General features: G+C 34.9%; 1 protein-coding gene across 4 annotated transcripts in view; it reads right to left on the reverse strand.

Moving 5' to 3' along the window:
* Nucleotides 1–24,188, reverse strand: part of LOC145674687 (uncharacterized) — a 1,315,729-nt gene that overhangs the window by 10,800 nt on the left and 1,280,741 nt on the right. For all 4 annotated transcript variants that reach the window (XM_081744920.1, XM_081744917.1, XM_081744916.1 and 1 more), the window contains 4 exons: nt 20,849–20,990; nt 11,716–11,915; nt 9,106–9,258; nt 2,950–3,070 (listed from right to left, as the gene is read on the reverse strand). In XM_081744920.1, coding sequence (XP_081601046.1) covers nt 2,950–3,070; nt 9,106–9,258; nt 11,716–11,915; nt 20,849–20,990 — 616 coding nt within the window. The remainder of the gene's footprint in view (nt 1–2,949; nt 3,071–9,105; nt 9,259–11,715; nt 11,916–20,848; nt 20,991–24,188) is intronic.

A 24,188-nucleotide genomic window follows, 5' to 3' on the forward strand; every position in this document is an offset into this window, starting at 1 on the left:
GATCTAGAATTGTGACGATTGGGTTTCCTAGCATATTTATGCCCCTCCCCCAAACTTTAGTGGCTGGTTGCCGGCCCTACTGAGCAAACTCAGCCGTATAGTGCTTGCTATTAATTTACTGTTTGTGTTCTGTGATTGTCTGGGATGAGTGAAAATTATGCCGTGCTAAATATAAAGAGTCTAAAAGTTTCATGAACATTGTTTTAACAATACTTTTTTCTGACAAGTTGAACAACGATGAAGCTCACAAACAGTAAAACCTAAACGTAAGGCAACAGCAATTCGAAAGCTTTCATTTGACAAATGAAGGCCTAAAGGCGGAGAAGGTATCGCAATCAACCATGCACCCGTTTCGAGAGATGAGGCAGCAAGGAGCCTGGCTTTACCTTCCGAAATACCAACAGATTGTAACAGATGATTATGTAAGATGCAATTGCTGTATACCAACAGGACTGATAACATCTTTTGCCAATTTCTGGGAGGTTTGGGCCTGCTAAGTTGCTCACCTATTAGAGCCTTCTTCAACTGAACCATCTGGGTCCAAACAACAACCCTAAGGAAGGAGAGCCTCAACTAAACGAAAAGATCGGTGGCAGGATGCTAACGTCCTTCTTTTATATTTCTCTTCTTTTGTATTTAGAGTATTAATGAATTCAATGGACTTCGAAAAGTATTTTAACTTCCGCCCAATGAAAGTAAATTCGCGCCATGTTTCTGCGGAAGTTACGTAAATGATGCCCACGAGTCTATCAGTAGTCTGAAGAATTATCTCGATATACACGAAATAGACGGCGTTTTATTATTATTATTATTATTATTATTATTATTATTATTATTATTATTATTATTATTATTATTATTATTATTTAGAATACGTTATAAAACTGCACGAATAATAATTTGCTTTCTATCATCTACGTTAAAAATAGGGAAATCGCTAGCTGCACGGAAGAGTAAACAGCAAGATTTAGTTGCCTTATCGACATATAAAGCAGAAATCATTGAACTGTGTTACTACTGTGTAATATTGAACAGATCAAGAAATTAACGTGTGTACTTGGTCTGACAGAATGTTTAGATGTGTGTGTTATGATAGAAACAGATAGCAAAGCAGCAATTGATTGGGTGAAAGTAAATAATAAAAATGACCAGAATGTACTGTTAAAGATGAGGTAGACAACATCAATATTGTGCTAAAATATGTAAAATCACAAAAGCTGCTATCTGATATTTTAACAAAAGAGGTGGATACAAAGACACTTGAAAGTGTAAGTGCAAACATAATTGTAATAATGTAGGATTTGTAGTTGAATAATCTGTGACAATATAGATGGTGAAAGTGTATAACAAAGATACTCGATGCCTCTTTGAGATCCAGAAAAAAAAAAAATAACTGTTTTAAAATATATATTCTGGTTCTTAATAAATCTGACTATTTAAGCAACTCTTGTTCCAATGCCAAACTTCATAAAAGTACTCTATTTTAAGCTGTGTATAGAATAGTTTCTGATCTATTCAACCTTCCATGTTTACTATATGATGGGATTAAATAAACTAAAAACAATGAACTATTGGTGTAACGCACTCAGGCAGCAAAAGCCTACCAGCTGACTTCGGTACTCTTGCCTTTAGGGTGATGTGTTGTTAGCACGTCAGATCCCCACACTGATAGACTACGGATAGTTTCTTACAAACAAACAAGACACTTGCAAATCATTGAGGGAAAGTAATCTATATATGTCTGGTCATGACTTCTTGAACGATTTGAAAGTTTCTTGTTGCAAGTTTGTGGCCAGCTACATGCGTCGACAACATAAGGTACAGTGAATATTGCCATATTACGCCACAATGTCGGATAACAGGCCGGTGTTTACGATACACCAATATCGCGGAAGTGGGATGTCTACACTTGGTGCAAACATGTCTGTTTCAGAACGATATATTTCTACCCAGCCTATTCATAAAATTCCCATTTGTCCATAAAAATGCTACAACCGCATTTTTCAAGCTTCTGAAAAATATTTTCTTCAACTTCATATGTTTATGGCATTCGTAGGGACGAACGTCGAAACTTCCCTCCACGGATTCTATCTCAAAAATATCTACAAAAAATAGTGGGAATTTTATTTCATTCGTACTTATGATTCAAGAGTTCTGATGCTCCAAATTTCGCGTACCACAACTTTACGAACATCTTATATCATATTTTCTAAGAAATTAAAAAAATGTTACACGATCTACTTAAATTTATTTTTACATACATACATACTCACTCACTCACATACATACATACACACACTCTCACTCACTCACACTCTCTCTCTCTCTCTCTCTCTCTCTCTCTCTCTCTCTCTCTCTCTCCCTCCCTTACAACTGCTTATCTAAACACAACTGACAAATGAATCATTACAAAAAGGAGCGTGAAGTGGTAGAAATCGGACATTGGATATGGGGCCAGCTACTTTCTTGAGAAGTCTACTTGTCAAAGTTTCTTTTGAAGTGTGGTATTTTGACATTATTGATTGAAACAAATATTAAATGTATCTTTCTTTCACTGAAGTCTGAAGAATACGGGTCGTACTCCGTTTCTACAATTGAAGTATTGAAGAAGTTTGCTTGTTTCCTCGTGTTTAATGTATATTATGATATATTCACTAATCTTATCTCTATAAACAGGGGTGCCCACAAGGGGGGACTATGACGCAAACTGCGTCATTGAAATATTTGGGGGGGTAAAATCTATATAAATATGTTTGAGGGGGTGTAAAAATTAATCGAAAAGATTTTTTTTCATGGAAGAACACCTACGGATAGACAATTGAGGGGGGTGCGTCATGGAGTTGAGGGGGGTGCGTCATGGAGTTGAGGGGGGGTGAGCACCACTGCTATAAAGTAATCGTAACAATCATCTCAGATATGTTCTTACTCCTCCTTCTTATAGATGCTTACCTGCCACTTTCTACGAATAATGAACTTCTTCAATTTGTCTGTGCTTAGTTTGACGTAATTAGTGGTTTTCTCAGCCGTTAGCCACTTGTGATGGAGACATTCCTTTGCAGTCAGTCTTTTTCTGAAAAAAAAAAAAAATGATGATGAAACTATTAGCATGTAACAAGTTCAACAACTTCTCTAGTAACATATGCCACAGCACAGTGTTTTTAATGATATATATATGCTAGTAGACAAATAAAATTTTTCCATAATATACAATATTTTAACACATGCTTGTAGCAATCTTGTTTGTTTACATACTTGAAGTACCGGTTTCAGTTGTTGTCTGTATGATTCGTCCACGTTGTTTGATCTAATTCATGCTGTTCTTTTAATTTGGTCTGTTCTGTTATTGACGTTCCATGCAAAAGATCATCTTCGTAATTAATGTGAAACCAATATTGTGTATTGCGTCCAGCAATTCGAAATTAAAATCTACCTGGTCAAAACCCATTTCGTTAGTTCCTTAGTGGTCAAATTATTCATTTACTTTTCTAGCGAACAGTTATGAGTTCAGAATATCAAACTGTGTTAGTCCTTCGTGTTGTGAAATTTCGAACATAGCTGTCATCACCCTTGTTATTTTGCGGCCCCCAGTTCACCTTCAGACTCTTATTTGTCACTCATATTAAATTAGTGCAAATGAATATCAGATTCACAATCTCCAAAACAGAAAGCTTAATTCTATCTTTTATGCCCAACGGTAGAAAGGACTACAAATAATTGGGGAACTTGTACTTTTCCCAACCTTTATGGGTGACCTCCTGTATGCACATGCAAATACATATTACATATATTAGAAACGTCCGTACACTAAAATTTGTTTGTGTGTGTTCGATGTTTCAACATAAACACGTAATGATAGGGAACAACTTTTCACGGTATATATATATATATATATATATATATATATATATATATATATATATATATATATATATATATATATATATATATATAACAAAGAAAGCAGTTCCATCGTAGGTAAGGATCTAAGAGCATTTGAACAAAGATTTTCAACTTCCTTGGCCGAATAGTTTCAGATATATGCATAGGAGCACGATAATATTTAACTACTTCTGTCCTTCTGCTAACACTGATTCTGCTAAATCTCATTTTACTCATTGTTCAAGATGTGAGAAGAAGAGTGGTTAAAAGTTTCAAATTTCTATGCCCAATGGTCTCGATGATCTACCGAAAGGTAGAAAAAGACCATCCTTCACCCAGAGTTAGGGATAGAATTACTCTAATTCCTACACCCTACAGAACTTACGGAAAACCTTCTTCACTTTGATCACAAGAAACTAGATTGCCTTCCAGGCTCGAAATCCAAAAGTTGAACCTAGATACTTACGTCCCTCTGATCTCCTTACAAGAATAAACAGGGTTGAAGAGAAAAGAATTGAAGAAATATCAGAAAAAGTAGGTAAAAACTATTATAAATGAAATTGGAGAGAAGAAGCAAATATAGTTGGAACATTGAATGGGGAGAAATTGTGTGATGAAAAACGCAGTAGAAGGAAAGAGAGGAAATAAATAGAAGAAACGACAAGTCCTCAGTTAATGGACGGCATTAAACCAGAAAAATGGTACGTGAAGATGAAGATATTTGATGAATACAGTGGGGCATGAAAATTCTCAGTTTGGGAAAAGTAATCTGCCCATAATGGCAGAACAACTATGATGATGATAGTATAAACTTACTCCTAAATTTTATTAATAGAAAAATCTAGAACAATCTGTACCTTTGTAAAATCATGCCTCGTTCACTTCATTAAAATAAAAAAAAAAGACAAAAAGTCTATGTAGTCGAATGTTGATGCACGGAACAACTAACGTAGACAGCCAATATGAGATATTTATTTATTTATTTATTCATTCATTCATTCACTAAGTTTCATTTTTCTCAGTATTCGAGAAAAACAAGTGAAACCTAGTAGTAAGTAGTCAAGCAAGTTAATGAAGTACATTCGGGGAATCAATTAAAAAGAAAAAGAAAAGTGGGCTAAGGGGCGTACATACTACCATAAATTTCGTGGTTGGTAACCCAGACAAGAAAGCTAATTTTTGTCTTTTTTCGGTGAATATTTTTCCTTTATTGCAGTCATTGGTGTAAAATAGGTATTGAAGTTAAATTGACAAGTAAGAAAATGCAGAGGTGGGGATATTTAGAATTAATGAAGTTTTCCAAGAAATGAGAAATTCAGTTGCTCGAATTTTATATGAGATATGTTGGTAGCAAATATAATTAGGTTTACAAGCTATCTGAAATGTGTGTATCATTGGAAGGAAAACCCGAGACAGTTTGAAACTGCGCAACATGCACTTCATATAATGAGCTCCGTAATTTCGGAATGTGGAAGGGTAAAGAACAACTAAGTATACTGAAACATCAGCCATGTCTAGTGATGTAGCATCAAGAATTCAGCATCAAGGGTTTTGGGGGAATGTTGATACTCTTCTATTTAGGTAATGAAAACTGAGATGTTAGCGATCGTGATTTTGTAGCTCAGGTAAATGAATTAGAATCTCGTTTGGACAGAACTCTGAGATATTTAAAAAAAGAAATCCTCCCCGCTGGTCTAGTGGCTAGCATGTGCACCTTTGTTGTACAGGGTCTTGGGTTCGATTCCCAGTGTGAGAGCCCTTGGGAACTAATATTGCATGTGACACATTATGACTCCTTTAAAAATGTGCATTTCTAAATTTAAATCCAAAAATACGCAACAATTGGGAATCCCAATATACGATATCGACATGGTGAACTACAAAAAGAAGTGAAATCTGGCCAAAAACACCAGAGGTGCAAAAAGTGCAGCCAAGTTCGTCAGCCTCAAAAAGTGTTGAGATGAGGATGGATGAGTCAAGTTCTTTGGCTACTGCATCTGAAACGAACAGTGGAACTTTGAGCAAGGTGTCAAGAAAAATGATGTTAAGGAGCCTTAGGAATAGTAGTGGTGGGTTTGAGGACACTAGCAACCTTAGGAATATTAACTTCGCTAAGGCACATACACAGTATACTGCAGCAAGATTGGTGGTTCGAAACACACAAGGAATACTTATCCTCCACGAGGTGTCAAGGAAAATGATGTCGACGAGCCTTAGGGATGGTGCTTATGGTGGATTTGGGGGTCACCACCAGCCTTGGGGCTGAAATGTCCCGGCGGTGAAACTAGGAACAAACATCTTGGTGTATTCGAATATGTTAGACACCCAGCGCCAAGTTCCAGTGTTCGTTTCAGATGCAGTGGCCAAGGAACTTGGTTCATCATCCTCATCTCAACAATTTTTGAGACTGACAAACTTGGCTGCACTTTTTGCACCTCTGGTGTTTTTGTACAGATTTAAGTTTTCCAGGATGTAAAGAAATCGCGATGATACTTAAACAGTTTGTTTCCCTAAAACTAACTATACTCGTATTGATAAATTCATACTATGACTTTTTAAGCTTCCATTCTGTAATTTGTTTTTTTTTTTTTTTTTCCTCCTTTTTTTTTTACGGAAATAGAGACTCGAATAAAATTAACTTGGAAACTTAATTAAGATGTATACGTTATAGAATAATCGTATTTATCTCTTTTGCGATCATGAAGTGTTTTATTTTAATATAAGTAATATATAAGTAAGGTAGATACAGTAAGGACGATCTGAAAGAAAATATTTATATTATGTAAGTTAGTTACATTATTATCTACGCTTATTTAAAATGCGGAAGTAAGCTAACGCGAAATGGCATTTAGTTTTCTAGTATATGATAGTATATATAATTTGGTATACTTGTCCCGAAATTAATTTTCTGACCCTATGCAGTGTCGAGCTTTTGTAACTTAGGTCTGTAATGAAAAAGATTCGTTTATTTGATCCCTTGTTCCCCGTAAATATTATACTTTATTAATTTATCGAAATTTGTGATTCGTTATACTTTTTTTTCTTTCTTTTTGGCTCCTGCAGTCACACCTAATTAGCTTATAAACGATGCAAGATTTTACGTGGCACTGTTCGAGTGAAATACCACCTACTCGTAAGTTCTCTTAAGGTATTACTACGTAATGGAGTCATTTTGGTCAGCCATTACATTTTGTAAATTTCTAGGCTATATCGTCTTAATGCAACTTCTTATTGTTGTGATCAAGAATGGAAGTTTCACAGTATGGACTGGGAATAATCCCGAGGTCACCTGATATTATATTACCAGCTAGCTTCTGAGTGGTCTCATAGTGTGTTCGTGTATGCAAATTTGGTTTTGTTACAGTACGCTATAAATAGATATTGTGCTGATTGACAGAAACACATTATAAATATCGCAGTGATGCCTAATGTTGAATTTTCGTTTGCGTGTTAAGGCACTTGGTAAAATACATAATGACGTTGTATTAAATCGTCGCAACTATGGACATTATATTTGATTGACGTGGCTATTTCTTATTATGTAAATTAGCCTAGCATTATTTTTACACAATTCTAATGTGCAATGTCTGTTCATATTGGAAAAAAAAAAAAGAAAAAAGTGTGTAACTGAAAATGTTTTATGTAGGTGGCTTTGAAGTTGTGTTTAAATTAGTAATCAGTAGTTCTATAACGAACTGCGAGCGTATAATTTCAATAAAACTCAAAATATTTTAGAATTCCCCAACGTGTATGAAATTTAAGGCTGTATATAATCAAATAACCTTCTCTGGATATTTTGAAACTACGATTCATACTACGAAACTACGATTCATTGTCACCATTGATCTTAGCGACCGCGAAAACTATGGATTTGACACTAATATCTGTCATTTTGGATTACTTTTACATGTCTCGGTATCCCCCTCCCCCTGTGACACCCGACCCGCAACCAAATAGGGTGAATTTAGAAGTTAATGCGATCGGAGTTTCACCATTGATCTCAGAGACCGCGAAAACTATGAATTCGACACTAATATCGGCCATTTTCTACTTCTTTTACATGTCACGGTAAACGCCCCCCCCCCCTGGTTCGAGTTTTGACGAAAACGCTTCGCGTTGGTCTGGGGCTTGGACCAAGGTATCCGTGACCAAAATTTGGTACCTCGGTCAACTTGTCTGGTCCCCAGGTCGGACCCGGTAAACACCCCCACCCCCAGTTCGAAATGTGAAAAAAAAATCTTGATCTGAGGTCCGGACCGAGGTACCCGTGGCCAAATTTTGGTAACTCTCGGTCCACTCATCTGCTCCTCAGGTCGCACACAGACAAACACACAAACAAACTCTTATTTATATTAGATTTTGAAGCTTCTAAATCAGTCATTTTATAGTCAACTTTTGAATAAATAATTAAATACCTATATTCGCTCTAAACGGAAAATACTATCAAGTATTTAGTGAACTAGCATTATAATAAACTTAATGAACCAAGTAACTGGACAATCGCTTATTATTTCTATTAGATAAAATTCGTTTCGTCTAAGTGAATGCAAGATTTTAAATAATTTGAATTACCACATTATTTTGATTAATATTGCTTGTGAAATCGAAAGTCTTAAGTCTTACATAATAATTCGGAGATTGTTTTTAAGATATGATGGAATCTGTTTTGCTTGTTGAAAGTCGCGTCCCACTTAAACCAGGGCTCGCGGAAAAACTATTTTTTTTCTTTCTTTTCATTTTTATTTTATCTCTTTGGTCTTTCCCTTTAGCGCAGTGGAATCGTACGACGAGTCCTAACGGATCCTCTCTCGTGCCTTTGACAGTTTTTTTTTTAATTTTTTATTTATTTTTTTAAAGGAAAGATAAGATAAAAAAAAGGGATCAGAATGGGCTAGTCAGTAACCTTTAAAATTCTTTTAAAGAGTATTTCGAATAGGTAGATGCAATTATTTTGTCAGGTATTTATGGTTAACTAAAGTTTATGTTTGGGTTATGCTGTTATGCAAAAATAAAGTGGTTAAGAGTTAAATATACATTAATTGTTACACTTATTTCTCGCAGAAGCCAGGTTTTATCTCATGCTGTAATGACTTATGTAAAACAAGTCGAATCCGTCAGACGATTAATGTTGGAATGACCGCAAATGCTTTCATTGTTAGGACATGATATGCAAACCAGCTGATGATTTGATTGACACGGTGCACCTTGGTACATTGTGACACTTACTCTTTTTTCTTCTTTAGCAATGAACTTATGAAATCTTTGGCATCCTGAGAAATCGCATCGAAGGCTTCGTCGTCGAAGTCGTAGTCAGCTCTGGTGATGTTCGAAAAAGTCTCTGCATCATTATCTCCCATAAACGGGGATAATCCAGATAACCTGAGAGAATGCACAAACAGTGTTAGAATTAGTACACAAAGTTTCCTAATGGAATATTGACCAGAATTTTAAAATGTTCTGTGTAATTTCCACTAACAGAAGACTTAGAATTAGACCATATTTGTTTTGTAAAGTTTCCAAACTTTAGCAGCGCCTTCCTCAGATTTCAATTAAACTTCAATTTATTAAAGACTGAGTTTAGGCTTGTGCCTTATTTTCCACTCGGTTTAATACATAGTTACATTGTCAACAACAAAAATAAAATAGAAAAGAAAGAATACAAGCATGGCAAAAACATTGAAAAGAGAACACGTTTTAAAAAAAAACTGAAAATACAAAACAAAAAAAAAAAAAAAATATAATAATAATAATAATAATAATAATAATAATAATAATAATAATAATAATAATAATAATAATAATAATAATAATAATAATAATAATAATAATAATAGGAGTAATGACCATGTGTTAGATAGAATACACACCGAAGTATTGATTTAGTTAGTTATGCTGGGAAGTCTGAAACAAGAAGTGATTTTTAAGTTGATTTTTAAACATAGTTATTGAGGATGACTTTCAAATACCTCCGAACTGCACAATTTTACGGCCGTGACAGTGAATGAATTTAACAAAGCACAAGTTTTGTGTCTCGGCAGAGAAAGTAGTGACGTTTTGTTACCTCTAGTATTGCGTTGATGAGATTCGTGCTGATATTGAAAACATGACATTAGATATTATTGTTTTTAACTTACTAATATCTTAAATAAATATATTCTCAGAGTTATTCTGACAGGAAATCATAACACAGACGCATTTCTTACATTAATTAATCGTTGTGTACAAAATACTTATTAATTAATCGTTGTGTACAAAACACTTATATACGTGATCGTGTTCCTATACTTTTTGTGGGTGTGTATGTACGAAACCACTATTCCGATCTTTGCTAGGAAAGTGTGCAAAACGCTTAGTTAGCCACGGTTACAGGCTGCACAGTCTAATAACCACTAACCTATGCTGTTACAACGAAAGTATATTAATTTTACTCCTTGAAGCGAACAACAACACAGATAGTCTTAGAAATGAATATCTAAGTTCTTCAGAGCCATCCACTAGTACACCTAGTAGGCAAAGATTTATTTCGTACTAGCACATTTCTTAGAAAACTACGTGTTCTATAGAGGATATGCTAAGGTGTGTGAGTACGTTTAAATAACGTAAAATACAAAACGACATTTGCGTGAATTGAATCTTCGACTATCTAGTACAATATAACTAAAACTCAGAAGAATCAACTCTCTCCTTCTGAAATATTGGTGGTACAATATGTTTTAGTATTTGCCAGTTGTACTGAAGAACAGTGGAATTCCGTTTTATGGTCGCACGTATCCAAATTTCAACTATTTTCAAACGTCGTCAATATTTCTATCGAAGGATGAATACTGTGTGCTTGTATGTAACTAACAGGGAAGCCTTAATTGTCTGGGAATGTCTCGCAGCTAATTGAGGTGGAACTTTAGCTAAAATACAATAATGAAGAAATAGGACTACAAGAAAATACTAGAAATCCATGAGATACCTTCTGTAAAGAACAGCTTATTGGAAAACATTTCACATTCCAGCAAGATAATGATCCGAAAAAATTGTCCAAAATCTGCAAGCAATGCCTACAAGTCTTAGAGAAGGAAAAAACAAGTTAAAATTATGATGTGGACTCCGCAATCACTAAAGCCGAATAGAGTTTCTCTTGGACAAACTGTTTAGATTGCTACAATAGTTTACAACACCGCGACCGACCAACGTTAAACAAAACACCTTTACCAGATTTTGATAGATACTTGAAAAGCTATTTCTAAAGAAAAACTGCAGAAACTTATTTGAAGAATGACTAAGTTGTGCCAAGCTGTGTTGAAGGCTGAAGAAGAGCAGAAGTGCATATAGATGAAATCAAAATAGACACACACACTCATGTCCAAAATTATTGTCGTATGTCTATAAATATGTTGTTGTAGGAATATAAATTGATAACGAATTCGCCCGGTATTTCTTACAATGTTAGTATGTGTATAATCGGCAAAGACATGTATGTAGCAAATTTCATGTCAAAAGAGCAGTAAATAAGAACAATAAAACGAAAATAAAACTTTCTTGTCCATTTAGCAACATTTTGTTTTACTCATTCTAATTTTCGTATTTATAATTCTTTTCCTATCAAATTTACCGCGAACATACATTTCCCGATTATACACATAGTATCAGTATTAAAAGTACCCTGGAAAATAATTATCAAATTATATTCTTACAAGAAGAGAATTATAGATATGCGACCATCATTTTGGACATGAGAGCACATTGTACTATATAGTTTTATTCTTTGCTCTATCTGAAGGTTTAATAGTTAAATTATATTAAATAGCAGCTGGTTTAATCATATTATGTGGAACAGATACTTACAGGACGTAGCAAATCACTCCTACAGACCACATATCCGAGGAGAAGCTGATGGGCTCGTAGTTTATGATCTCCGGAGGAATAAATTCTGGAGTTCCAAACATGACTCGAACAGTAACGTCTGGTACAAGTTTACGAGCCAGGCCGAAGTCAATCAGTTTTATTTGATGAGAAGTTCGTGTTCGGCAGAGAATATTTTCCGGCTAAAAAATACGTAATACTTTATTTATTACATTGCTCTTAATTCTTAAATTTACAAATTATAACAATAATTATAATTATTATTATTATTATTATTATTATTATTATTATTATTATTATTATTATTATTATTATTATTATTATTATTATTATTATTATTATTAGAAACAGTTTAAATAAAGTGACATAAAATTTATCACTTACCTTTTCTGCAAAATTCTTAGGAAAACAATTGAAACATATTAGACATACCCTTAAAAAAAGTGAATAATTAGTACCACTAACACAAAATTCCTCTTATCAACCTTCATAAGATTTTCGCGAGTACTTACGTCTAAAGGCAGTAAAAGAAATGAAAGATAATACCATAAGAAAGTATAGAGAGGAGGAAGTGATAAAAGTGTTAAGGTTATTTTGGAAGAATGTGTAGTGTAGGTTGAAAAAAAAAAAAAAAAGACTAAGCATAAGATCGAGATTGAGTCTGGTACTCGCGGAAATCGTAATTAATAAGTGAAAACAAAGTGAAAGGAGGAGGACAAAATCTCATGTTTTGTAGATATGTAGACGACTATCCGAGAATATTAGGAGGCAATTGGAGAATTCAATTAAAAGAATTGAGGATGAAGTAAAAGTAATAAAGTTAGAATTGGAAGTGGAAAAAGAGAATAAACTTTATGGGTATGAGAATAGAGAAAGTGGAACGTTCCGGACAAGGAAAGAATGCTTTGCGGGGATATTGCCGTAAGAGGAGTTATATAGTAGGGACCAAAAAGAACTATATGGGGGACATGCAAAGAAAGATAAAATTATAGACAGTAACGATGGAAGAAGGAAATACTACACCGATTACTAACAGGAAATGGAGATAGAAGAGAAGATTTGAGGGAAGAAGACGAGATAGGAAGGAAGAGAAGACAGAAGAGGAAAGAAGGTGTTTGGGAATTGAGAGATGATAAAACAGTCTTAACACGTTTATGAGGAAAGAAAATGTCCAAACATATAGAAAATGAGGGATGAGGATTTTAGAGCTAGTAAGAGAGAAAGGACACGTGAGAGAGATAAAGGCAGAAGAGGAAGGAGTCTTATATCAAATCAGTTATAAAGGGTTTAATACGAAATACATAAGAGAAACAGGAAAGAAATAGGAAGAAAGAATAAAACAACATAAAGACAACGTGAGATTAAGAAGAGAGAACAATGCAGTATATAATCACGTTAAAGAAACAAGACATGAAATAGATTGGGAAAGAATTGAAGGATTGGAGAGGGGAAAGAGAAGTATGATACGGAAGTGGAAAGAAGCTCAATGAATCGAGAAACATGAAAAGGATATACTCATGAATTGGATGTGCCTGCTTACGGATGTGTGGAATGCAGTGCTGCACAAAATAGAAAGGAAAGAAGTGAAAGAGTAAACAACACGACAGAAGGCGAAGTGCCCAATTTCAGAACACGTGTGAAAATTATTTGGGACGATATGTAACAAGTACCTAATTAAAGATTTACATTTTGCTTCTAATTAAAAATTTATGTTTTGTACAGATGGATGTAAAGAGTGAAGAAATACGAGTGGTCCTGGGAAGCGTGGGTGTGTCCTCCCTTCACTTTCTGTGTATATTTCAGTTGTTACTCTTGGGTTGGTCTTTCATAACGCGTCTGATGAGGGCGATGTCACATTGTCGAAACTATTACACGACCATTATTAATATATACTTGGTGCTTTGGTTAGTTTTGTGTTATTAATAAAAGCTCTTATTGAATCTCACACCACTGTAGGTCACCCTCGATCAGAGGTAGTGGTAACGTGTTCAAAAATCTACAACTCTTGCCTTGTGTCTCATGTCCTGGTACTCTAGAGTTGAGATCATGTACGTGTGTTTATCAATGACGGGTATTCTACGTGTGTTGTTCCGTTGAATTCAGTTTCTTGGAACAGTTAATCACTTAAACTTGAAACCGTATACAATTAAATTTGTTTGCGAAGGAGAGGGGTGTGGTAATATACAGCATAATATTTTGGTAGGACAAAATGGGGAAAAAGAATAAATATGAGGTGTTTATCCATTACGTTGACTTATAGGTTCACTTTGCTAGAAACGAATTTAACCTCTCTTCCTCAACGATAGCAATTTGATTAAAAAAAAGAAAAAAAAACTCATTTGACTTAATACTTAACCCGCGATCGGTCCCGCCGTTAGAAAAATCTAACAATAATACATTTTTAGCTGTAACTTTTTTGTTCTCTATTTTTCATTGAAGTTATTTTTTTAAATACCTCCCCTACTTCTACTTTGTTGTTTCGGTGCAATTGGTAGGGATGGGGTAGCTATGCAAGAATTGATTTCTTGTTTACAAATAAGGTCCCCCAGTTTGTTAGATTTTTTCTAGCTGCGGGACCGATCGCGTAAGTGCTCGTGTTAGATTATTTCTAACGACACGACCTACGGTGTAACAATTTGTGCTCGTAACTTTCCTGCTTCCGTGTCAACACCATGGCTACGAATGTTATTAGGATGTGGTTAGATAAAGAATTCTCTGGTGCAGTGAGATTTTTATCTTCAGTGAGATTTTATGGAAAATGGCGTTGTTTCTGAACTCAGGAAACATTAAGTCGTACACGGAGCAATCTAATGCAAGTTCGGACGAAAGTGATCTACATAATCTTTAATCAGAAAGAGAGAGGAACCAAAATATGTTGGAGGGATAAAACTACTAAATGGAATGTCCATAAGCCAGTTGCAACTAAAACGCGCCTTCAAAATTTAGTGATGCAATTACCTTGTGTAAAAGGTGCTGCAAATAACTGTAAAATAACTATAGATTGCGAGAAACTACTTTTTCCGATAATGCAATGCATGAAATCGTTCAGTTTACAAATATAATGTTGGATTGAATGGCTACTATACACAGTCGTGGATTTAGAGACTGCCCGCTGACTAATACTGATGAAATCCTTGCATTTTTGGCATTAGAAAAAATCTATACACGCAACCGATCGCGTTACTCCATAAGGTGCGACTGACCGCGAGTTAATTAACACTGTAGTTGGCACTCCAATGATTTTCCAAACATTGTACCACGCAGAACCAGCCTCGAAATTAAAACCCCGTAAGGTTATGTACTCTTATTACAACTACAAAGTACAATTTATTATACCTGATTGGTCGTTATCTATGGTGTAATCCTGGACTAGGTTTTGGTAACAGTACGTAGAAGAAACTTCTTAGAACTCAAACTACAAGTCTCTTTCTGTACCATAGTTGTTTAATATAAAACAAATATACTAAAATACCTTGTCAGTAAACATGTTTTATCTCTAAATAAAAATACAGTAAAACCTGTCTTCAACGGACCCTTTATTAAACGGAAATCTGTCTTAAACGGAAATATTTCACGGTCCCATGAATTTTGGAGAACAAAACGTGTAAAAAGTCCCTTCATTAAGCGGAAACTGTGTTACGCGGACAACGGAAAGAAAAATAAACGTTTAACGGAAAATTCTTAGTTCCGGACTACAGCGTTTAGATGTTTAGACATTATGTGACACACATACATTACACTGTCTGCGATAAAACGTTCGTTCTTTTGTTAAATATTTCTGGACAGTGTTTACCTTCCCCAACCACTGCTCATATTCACCCCCACAAATTGTCCTTAATCCCCGCAACTTTAATCAAAAATCATACGGAATGTCGGAAAGAAGAAAACGAGATAGAGGAAGAAGAGGAATACGATACAGAGTTCGAAGAAGAGTGTAGAATAAATACATATCAAGATGCTCTCAAAAGTTTAAAGGAACTGAAAAATTTGTCTTACAGAAAAATTATTCTGATTCACTTAGTATAATATCTCAGGCTAAAGTGTATGCGGAAAGTCAAGCAGCAATGTACACAGAAAACCTTGCTTGGCTATTAGATAAATAAAGAAAACGTGTGCATAGTATATTTTGTATTCATTTTAATTTTTTTGTGTATTTATTCGTAGAAGAAAGAAGTACTGCAATTGAACAATGTACGTACAGCAATATATTTTCTCAGTATGCCCCTTTATAAGCTTTTTTTTTTTTTTTTTTTTTTTTTTTTTTTTTTTTTTTTTAAAGGAAAGGTCCACTAAGCGGAAACCTAACTTTAACGGAATTTTTTTCAAGTCCCGCTCGATTCCGCTAGGCGCTAGCTAAAGACAGGTTTCACTGTATTAGTAAAATGTTACTTGTGTATGCTTTTTTTTTTTTTTTTTTTTTTTTTTGTATTAATTATCCCCGGTCAATTAAATTTGTTGGAGACAACATCGTGTCCGTGAGTGCTCCCACTTTCTCATTCAATCAATTCTATCATTTACTTGCCTTAATCCCTTAGACTAAAAGACATCACCGTGGGACGTTAAATTGAAAGATTTGATTTCGTTTTTCCTTTTTGTATTAGTTCATGTTTCCAGGACAGGTATTTAACTTATATAGCAATCTGTGTAGACATTTTATTTTTTATTTTTTATTTTTTTTTTTTTTTTTGGGGGGGGGGTAAAATACTTGAAAGTAATGTGTGATTTCAAACTGATTTAGCTTTACAGTGGTCAGCAGTAGAAGATATACGAACGTTGAGTTACGAATATACTTATTCTTGTCAAACTTCGCACTATACAGCCAAATAGAATACAAACTTCAGTAATGTATAGTCCAGCACAGTTAAACTATCTCTACATCAAGGAAAATCATATCCCGATAAAACGCTTACGCGATGTACCGGTAAGCGTCTATGCAAAAGCAAGTTCGTATTACATACCAGACTTACTATCTCAATGGTCCAACTTCATCTTTCTTCGTGCCTCCTATTCTACAGTATATTGTACGCTCTGCATATTATTCTATATTGAAACCCATCAGTGCCTATGTATAAACTATAAGCTAGAATAGCGGAGAAATTAGAGAAAGTGAAGCAGAAAAATATAAAATTACTTATTAGATCGGGCTCGACCAGGCTCGAAAGCATTGAACACCAAGAGGAAAGAGTGACTGACAGGCATAGTTAAAGATAGAAATGAAAATTTAGTGTTAGTTCTACTTATAGCCACAATTTTTTTTCCTAAGCGTCATATATATATTTTTTTTTCTGAATTTAACCCCACGATTATGCTCCGAACCTGAGACGATGATAATGATCTAGGTAACAATAATGGATGAATAATGTAGAAGGAAACGAGAGAACCCCGAGAAAACTCACGCTTACGGTGAAGAGCATGGATTGAACAGAGTACCCCAGGCACAGAGGTAAGCGCTCTATTACTGAGCGACCGTGACTCCGCAGCATGTTCAACGATTATTATTATTATTATTATTATTATTATTATTATTATTATTATTATTATTATTATTATTATTATTATTATTATCCGAAAAGGTAACTTTCTGAAATCACGAGAGGTTTCAACTTTAGCCAAGGCACTAGTTTATTCTGACGGTAGGATTTCATTAAATAACAAAATGGGAACTGTAACTTTCAAACAACAAAGTGAGAGCTATCTCCAGAATGTTTCTTTTTTCCATCGATACACTGCTGCCGAAATGCAGTTTTGAAGGGACTCAAAATAATTGTCACAAGATTTGGAGATGTGTATAATCTGGTTAAAAATTGAAGATTCAGATTTCCTTCAAAAACTTCGCTTCTTTTGTTACTATAGACCACACAAAACTCGCCCTTAACAGTCTTGGAAGCTTACAGGGACTCGGTATTAGCACCCGTTTCTTTAGGTGATGCGGTCTTAATGGGTGACTTTAGTTTATCCATTGATTGGTGGATATCACCTGATATGGGGGTTGGTAAGTGTGGAAATGATAACTGTGTTTGAGACACATTTATTCATTGTGTGTGTTTACGTCAGTATATGATGTTCAACACGCGTAGGGATAGTAACTGGATTATGTTCTCATATTAAATGAAATTGACGTAATTCCACGTATGAACTTTTTTAGTCCTGCTAATCATACTAATAGCTTGTAGAAGAGGGTTCCATGCGATGATATCTGTCGTGCCTTAGATCTTTTTCCATGGTGTTTGTTGGAAAATGGTATCATCGGTGATGCTATACCGCTTCTTGCCAATACCATTGTAGCTGTTGTCGAAGACTTTGTTCCTCGAAAACCACAAAAATCATCTAAGTTCCCTTCTTGGTTTGATTATGAGTTTCGGTCTGCTCTTAAAAACAAGAAACTCGCATGGTCACTCTGGAAACAACATCCAAACCAGTTTATTTACAATAATTTCTCGCAATGTCGTCGATATCCAAGTTTCTATTTAGCAAAAAAATACAAAAACTACATCTCCAACACTGTAAACTCGTTCTGTTCGAGGTCTAACAGCTTCTGGTCTCTCATTAATTCAAATAGAAATAAACCTACTATACCCAAGAACGTTAACTATGCTGGGAGCACTGTTACTGGAGAACACAAAGCTGAACCTTTCAATGATTATTTTTACAGAAATTTCTCCATCCGGACGGTACCTAATCCTCTTTCGGCTCTTGAAGTTGTATGTTCACTTTCCCTAGTCTGGATTTTCTACTACGCGCGTCAAGTCACTCTTGTCAGCTCTACCTGACCATCGTGTTCTTGGACCTGACAATATTTATACAATCTTCCTTCGGAATACAGCCGCGTCCATTGCTTACCCTTTGGCATTTTTATTTAATAGATGTTTTACAGAAGGCTTTTCCCCCAAGTTTGGAAACAAATTAACATCATTCCAATCTAGAAATCTGGCACTAAAACTGATGTATGTTCTTCTCTTCTTTCTCCGTTGTCAATTCTTTGCGGGAAAAAAAGAAATCATGAAGGAAAAACTTTAGAAGTTATCCTTATTTGAACATCGCACAACACGGCTTCCTGCAACAGAAATCAGGCCTTACCAACCTATTAGAAATTCTTATTCATGCTATAAACGTGCTTCATAAACTTCTCAACTGGATGTAATATATTGTACTTAGATTTCTCAAAAACTTACGTCAAAATTAACATCCATCTGTTTCTTCACAAGCTACCAAACAGATTTAGTCTTCGTGACGAATTCCTGTCTCTGCTAAAGATATCGTATGCAACGTGTTGTTCTGCCAGATGCATCATCCAAATCTATCCCAGTTCTTTCTGGGGTTCCCCAGGGTAGTGTTCTTGGACCACTGTTAATTCTTCTTTACATAGTGGGCACGGAGGCTCAGTAGTAGGGCGCTTACCTCTGGTGCCTTGATCCCTCGTTCGATCCCCTTCGACCACGAAGTAAGTCTGTGGTGGGCAACATGTGTCCGTGGGTTTTCTCGGGATACTCCCGTTTCTTCCCACATTTCACTCCACCAATTCTTCCATTTCCATTCACTTGCCTTAATCATCCATCTCCTTTACCCACAAGGGCATAATCGTGGGACGTTAAACTGAAATATTTTATTTTTTTCTTATTTACATGGATCGTCCCGTTTCTTTCTTTCTTTACCATCTACGAACATTCTTCTCTGTGCTGGCGATTGTAAAGAGATTTTATGGTAAGTTTCCACAAAATCTCTTCCATAGATGATGCCCTACAACTTTAACAAGATCTCGTTAAACTTACCGACTGATGTGCGACTTGGAATGTACAACTTGAACGCTTAAAAATGTTTCACTCTTGGTATTTCTTTGAAGAAAAATAAAATTTATCATAGATATTGTATTAATAACAGTCCTAACGAAAGAGTTGCGACGTACAAAATCCTCTGAGTATTATTCGATGAGAAACTTTCATTTTCTGATCATATCGCTCGTACTGTGGAGAGTGCTATGAGAATACTGGGTATCCTTTTTACCGATTTACTGAGAAATTCGCGATCTCAAATCGCTCAGTATTATCTTCAAAGCTTTTTATCTCCTAAAATTTAGCATTGCTTACCGATATGGAATATGGCATGTGCTTCTAACTTATCTCGTTCTGATCCTGTTCTTAACATTTTTCTTGCCACTGTCAAACAAAGAGCTTCCTCAGTACATAGTCTTAATAAAGTACTGCTCTTAAAGAAACTGCATATTCAGATTCCACTTACTCGATCCATGACGGCAAACTTTATGCTTCTCCATGAAATTATCAATGGGCAAATTAACTTCGAGTTATTTATTTCTGTTCTCAATTTTCGTGCACCTTCTCACCTTACTCGCACTCATACGTTACTAGCATCTGTAATACCGAGACTACCAATTATACAACGTTCCCGTACTTCAGTCTAACATAATTGTATAATAGTTTGTTTATAAAATGATTTTCAGAGACAAAACTATGAACATCTAACGATAAATTAAAGTCTCTGTAAATGTGGTACATATTATATATAATACACTTTCGTGCATTGTTTCGGTGTAAAATGAACATAGATCTGTATCTGAAACATTCATAAATAAATAAATAAATAAATAAATAAATAAATAAATAAATAAATAAATAATGTAGTTTCCTGTTCACTACATGTGGTTGAGGGGCTAGGGTGTACTGTCTCGATTTCATTAAAAGCCATAAAATTATATCTTACAGAATTGTTTTTTCAGAGCCAAAGCTTGAACACGTCAGACAGACAGGAGCTGAGGAATATGATAAATCTTTGTTTTCTGAAATCTCATTTGCTTCCCCATTCCAATATCGTAAAGCTGAACTATCAGTTTCTGGAAACGAAAGTTAGCATTTCAGATAACTTTTTTTTAAGTATTGGATAATTATTATAAAATTCTAATAATGGAAACTGGGTTTTAGAACATCCTGTATACGTTTTGTGTAAACAAGCAAAGTGAAATATTTATATATTCAAGTTTGAAAATGTGTCACGTGCATCTAAAACAAACGCTCTTTATTATAACTGACTTACTGACTTATGTTTTCATGATACTAAGAATAAACTACTATTTATAAGAACATTGATAAAATATATTTCATACCTTTAGATCCAAATGAACAATATTATTCTGATGCATGTAATCAACTCCTTCACATATTTGTCTCACGAAAAGGATACAATCTCTTTCAGTTAGAGTGAAGTCATCAGCAACTACACGCTCAAACAACTCACCACCTGATATACTAGAAGAAAAGTTAAAAATAAACTTTCAAAGATATGATATTGCATATTACTTAAATTATACAAGGTACATCGTAGTATTAAATTTTGCAGAACTAGACTTCACTACACAGCCTTTCATGTTAATAATATTCTGTTCGAAATTCGAAGCATCTTTACCGTCTAAAATCTTATTATACTGCCAAATACTTGACTGGAAAATTACTTTTCTACATTCACGGAAATTCAAAATATTTTGTCAAGTTATCCTCATATAACAATGCCTCATTTTTGAAATCATAAGAATAATACACCGAAACAGAAAGCAATAGGCAAGATGAATTATAAATTACGCAACAGAAAATATAGTTTGTAAGATACTATACAAAATGTTACAAATTATTGGCACATGTAGGATGTCTGACCGGCTATTTAACATAGTTATACAAAATGGTTTTCTATAACGGAATATGTTTAATTTAGAAAGTGGAAGAAGCATAAAAGAGTATTTTGTTGGAATATTTTCTGTGCTCTGTATTCATAACCGATGGCAGAGTACAGGTGGGGCCGAAAAACAGAATAGTCAAGGAAGATTAAAACAATACAACCCACTTAAAATTTATAACAATGTAGTTACGCAAATCTTGCTATGATCTGATAGCCTTGCTCTACAAGGTGGCTAGACGTAAAATCCAATGCTTTTCCATTAGTCACATTCAGTATCTTCCCGTATCGGAATAAGGTTGTTTAGAAACCATATTTAATTTCATTCTGCAGTAAAACCTGTCTTTAATGGACCCTTTATTAAACGGAAACTTGTGTTAAATGGAAATATTTCACGGTCCCATGAATTTACTAGCGAAAATTGTATTAAATTCCCTTCATAAAATGGAAACTATTACGCGGACAACTGAAATCAAAGTAAGCCTCTTAACGGAAATTTTCAAGTTTCGGAGTGCAACATTTAGAAAGTTTTTAGGCGTCCTATGAAAGGTTAGATATATATTTTTAGCAAAATAGATAGTGATGTGCAAACTGAAGAAGACACGACAGGTATGTTTTAGCTTTAGTTCAGAGTTACACGAAGAGAGTGAAAGGAGAAAAGAAACTGGAGGAAGAAAAGAAATAATACATTGAGTTGGAAGAAGAATATAGGCTAAAGACTAATCAAAATTATGTCAAAAGTTTGGAAAAAAAATGAAATGAAATCTTTGAGTTTTACGCCCCACGGTTATGCAGGTTAGGCTAAAGGAGACGGTGATAATGAGAAATGAGTGAAATGGTGGAGTGAAGAAAGTGGGAGGAAACGGGAGAACCCCGAGAAAACCCACGAGCACGGTGTTTGTCCACCACAAAGCTCATGTCAAAAGTTTGAAGGAATTGCAACGTTTGCCTTACGTCGAAATGACACTGATATGCTTAGAATGGTTACTCAGGCTAAACTCTGTGTGGAAAGTTGAGCAGACAAGAAGCTGTGTGTACAGAGACAATCCTCCTTTACCACTGGAAATATTAAGTTAACGTGTGTAATTTTTTTTTTTTTTTTTTTTTTGTTCGTTACAAGTTTTGCGTGTGTTACTTCGTAGTAGAAATAAATACTGTAAATTGACTAAGGTACGTACCATTTATCTCATTTATTCTCCATTTATCTCAGTATGTCCATTATATACATAAACTTTTTGGGGGGGAGGAGCAGACCCGTGTTTATATATTGTGCAAGGTAAAATAATACATAATGCAGATAAAAACAACAATAATAACAATAGAATGAAAAAGATAAAACAACAACATTAACAGAGAGGAAAATAAAAACAATAATAACAATATAAAGAAAAAGTAACAATATAAAGATAACAACAAAACTAACAAGAATAAGAAAAAAATGATAAAACTGACAATAAAAATATAGAGAATAACAGTAAAAGAAAAAATTAAAAAAGAAACAAAAGGCAGTACACAACACAAAACCTAATCATAAAACACTTCATCACAAATAAAACCAAGGACACGAGTAGTACTATGAAAATCATCCCCCAGTGCTCGGTCAAGAGTACGGGCTACGTCAAAATGTTCTTTGAGATCTAAGTATTCAGGACATTCAAGAAGAATGTGCCGAATACCCAGGGTAGCAACACACTCCTCACAACACAAACGGTTCAATCTACGCAGCAAATATCTGTGCGTCAGATGAGTGTGGCCTATATGCAAACGCGTCAGGAGCACTCCATCTCGACGATTAAGCCTCGATGGCTTCTGCCAGTCCTCAGGAAGTGGGTTGACAACGTGAAGTTTAGTTTCAGTTGCCTGGTCTCGATTGCTTGCTAGTGAAAGCGCATCAAGGTGTTTAAACAGCTACAGAGATCGGAGCAAGGAAGACTGTGCTCCAAGGCAAACTCGGCCAAGGCGGCGTTCTTGGCAGCTGTGTCAGCGCGTTCGTTTCCCCGAATGCCGACATGACCCGGCACCCAGCAGAAAACAACAAAACAGTCCTGTTGCTCTAGCTATTAAATCAATTCAATGTATCGAAAAGTCGCACATATGCACAGTTTCTTTGGCACAAACATGTATCATACAAAACGGTAGCACTTTTCTTTCAGATATATGTCCTAATATAGAAGAGATCTCTACAAATCAAAAACCTACAATATAAACAATATTTTTCCTTTAACGTTGTGTTTTAAATTATCAGGGTAAGATACATGGAATGGTATTACACGATAAATAAAAATGGAAAGACGATAACTAAATATGATATTAGCAATGTCCTTAAGCTGAAATTTCATTAAAAGCACAAAAGAATTATGCGTAGTGGAAATCTGTCCCAAAGCCGCACTGAAACGTATTGTTGAGTAATAACGTTAACTGCAACGTTTTGGGCACGTGATGCGGAACATACACTTTCTTTTCTGCTTTCAGCTACTCACAGCTGCCTACTATTGACAATTAACAACATCGTTCATGTGTTATTTCAATGAATTTGCGTAATTGGGGGGGGGGGGGGTATGCGAGAAATTCGACCGGTAGGGCCCACTGAGCGCTGCCATAAATAATTAAAAACTTTTTTGTTTTTTTTGGATCAAACCGTCAGATCCTACAAAAATGTTAGGCTTCAAAGTAATTTTTTCCTACGAATGGGCATTTGAGTTATCTAAAAAAGAAAAAAGATGATAGAAGTACCTATATTAACTACCACAAACACGTTTATGCCACACCATATTGTC

The sequence above is a fragment of the Thermobia domestica genome, chromosome 17 (assembly GCF_964235325.1).
Source record: "Thermobia domestica chromosome 17, izTheDome1.hap1.1, whole genome shotgun sequence".
Classification (NCBI taxonomy): Eukaryota; Metazoa; Arthropoda; class Insecta; order Zygentoma; family Lepismatidae; genus Thermobia; species Thermobia domestica.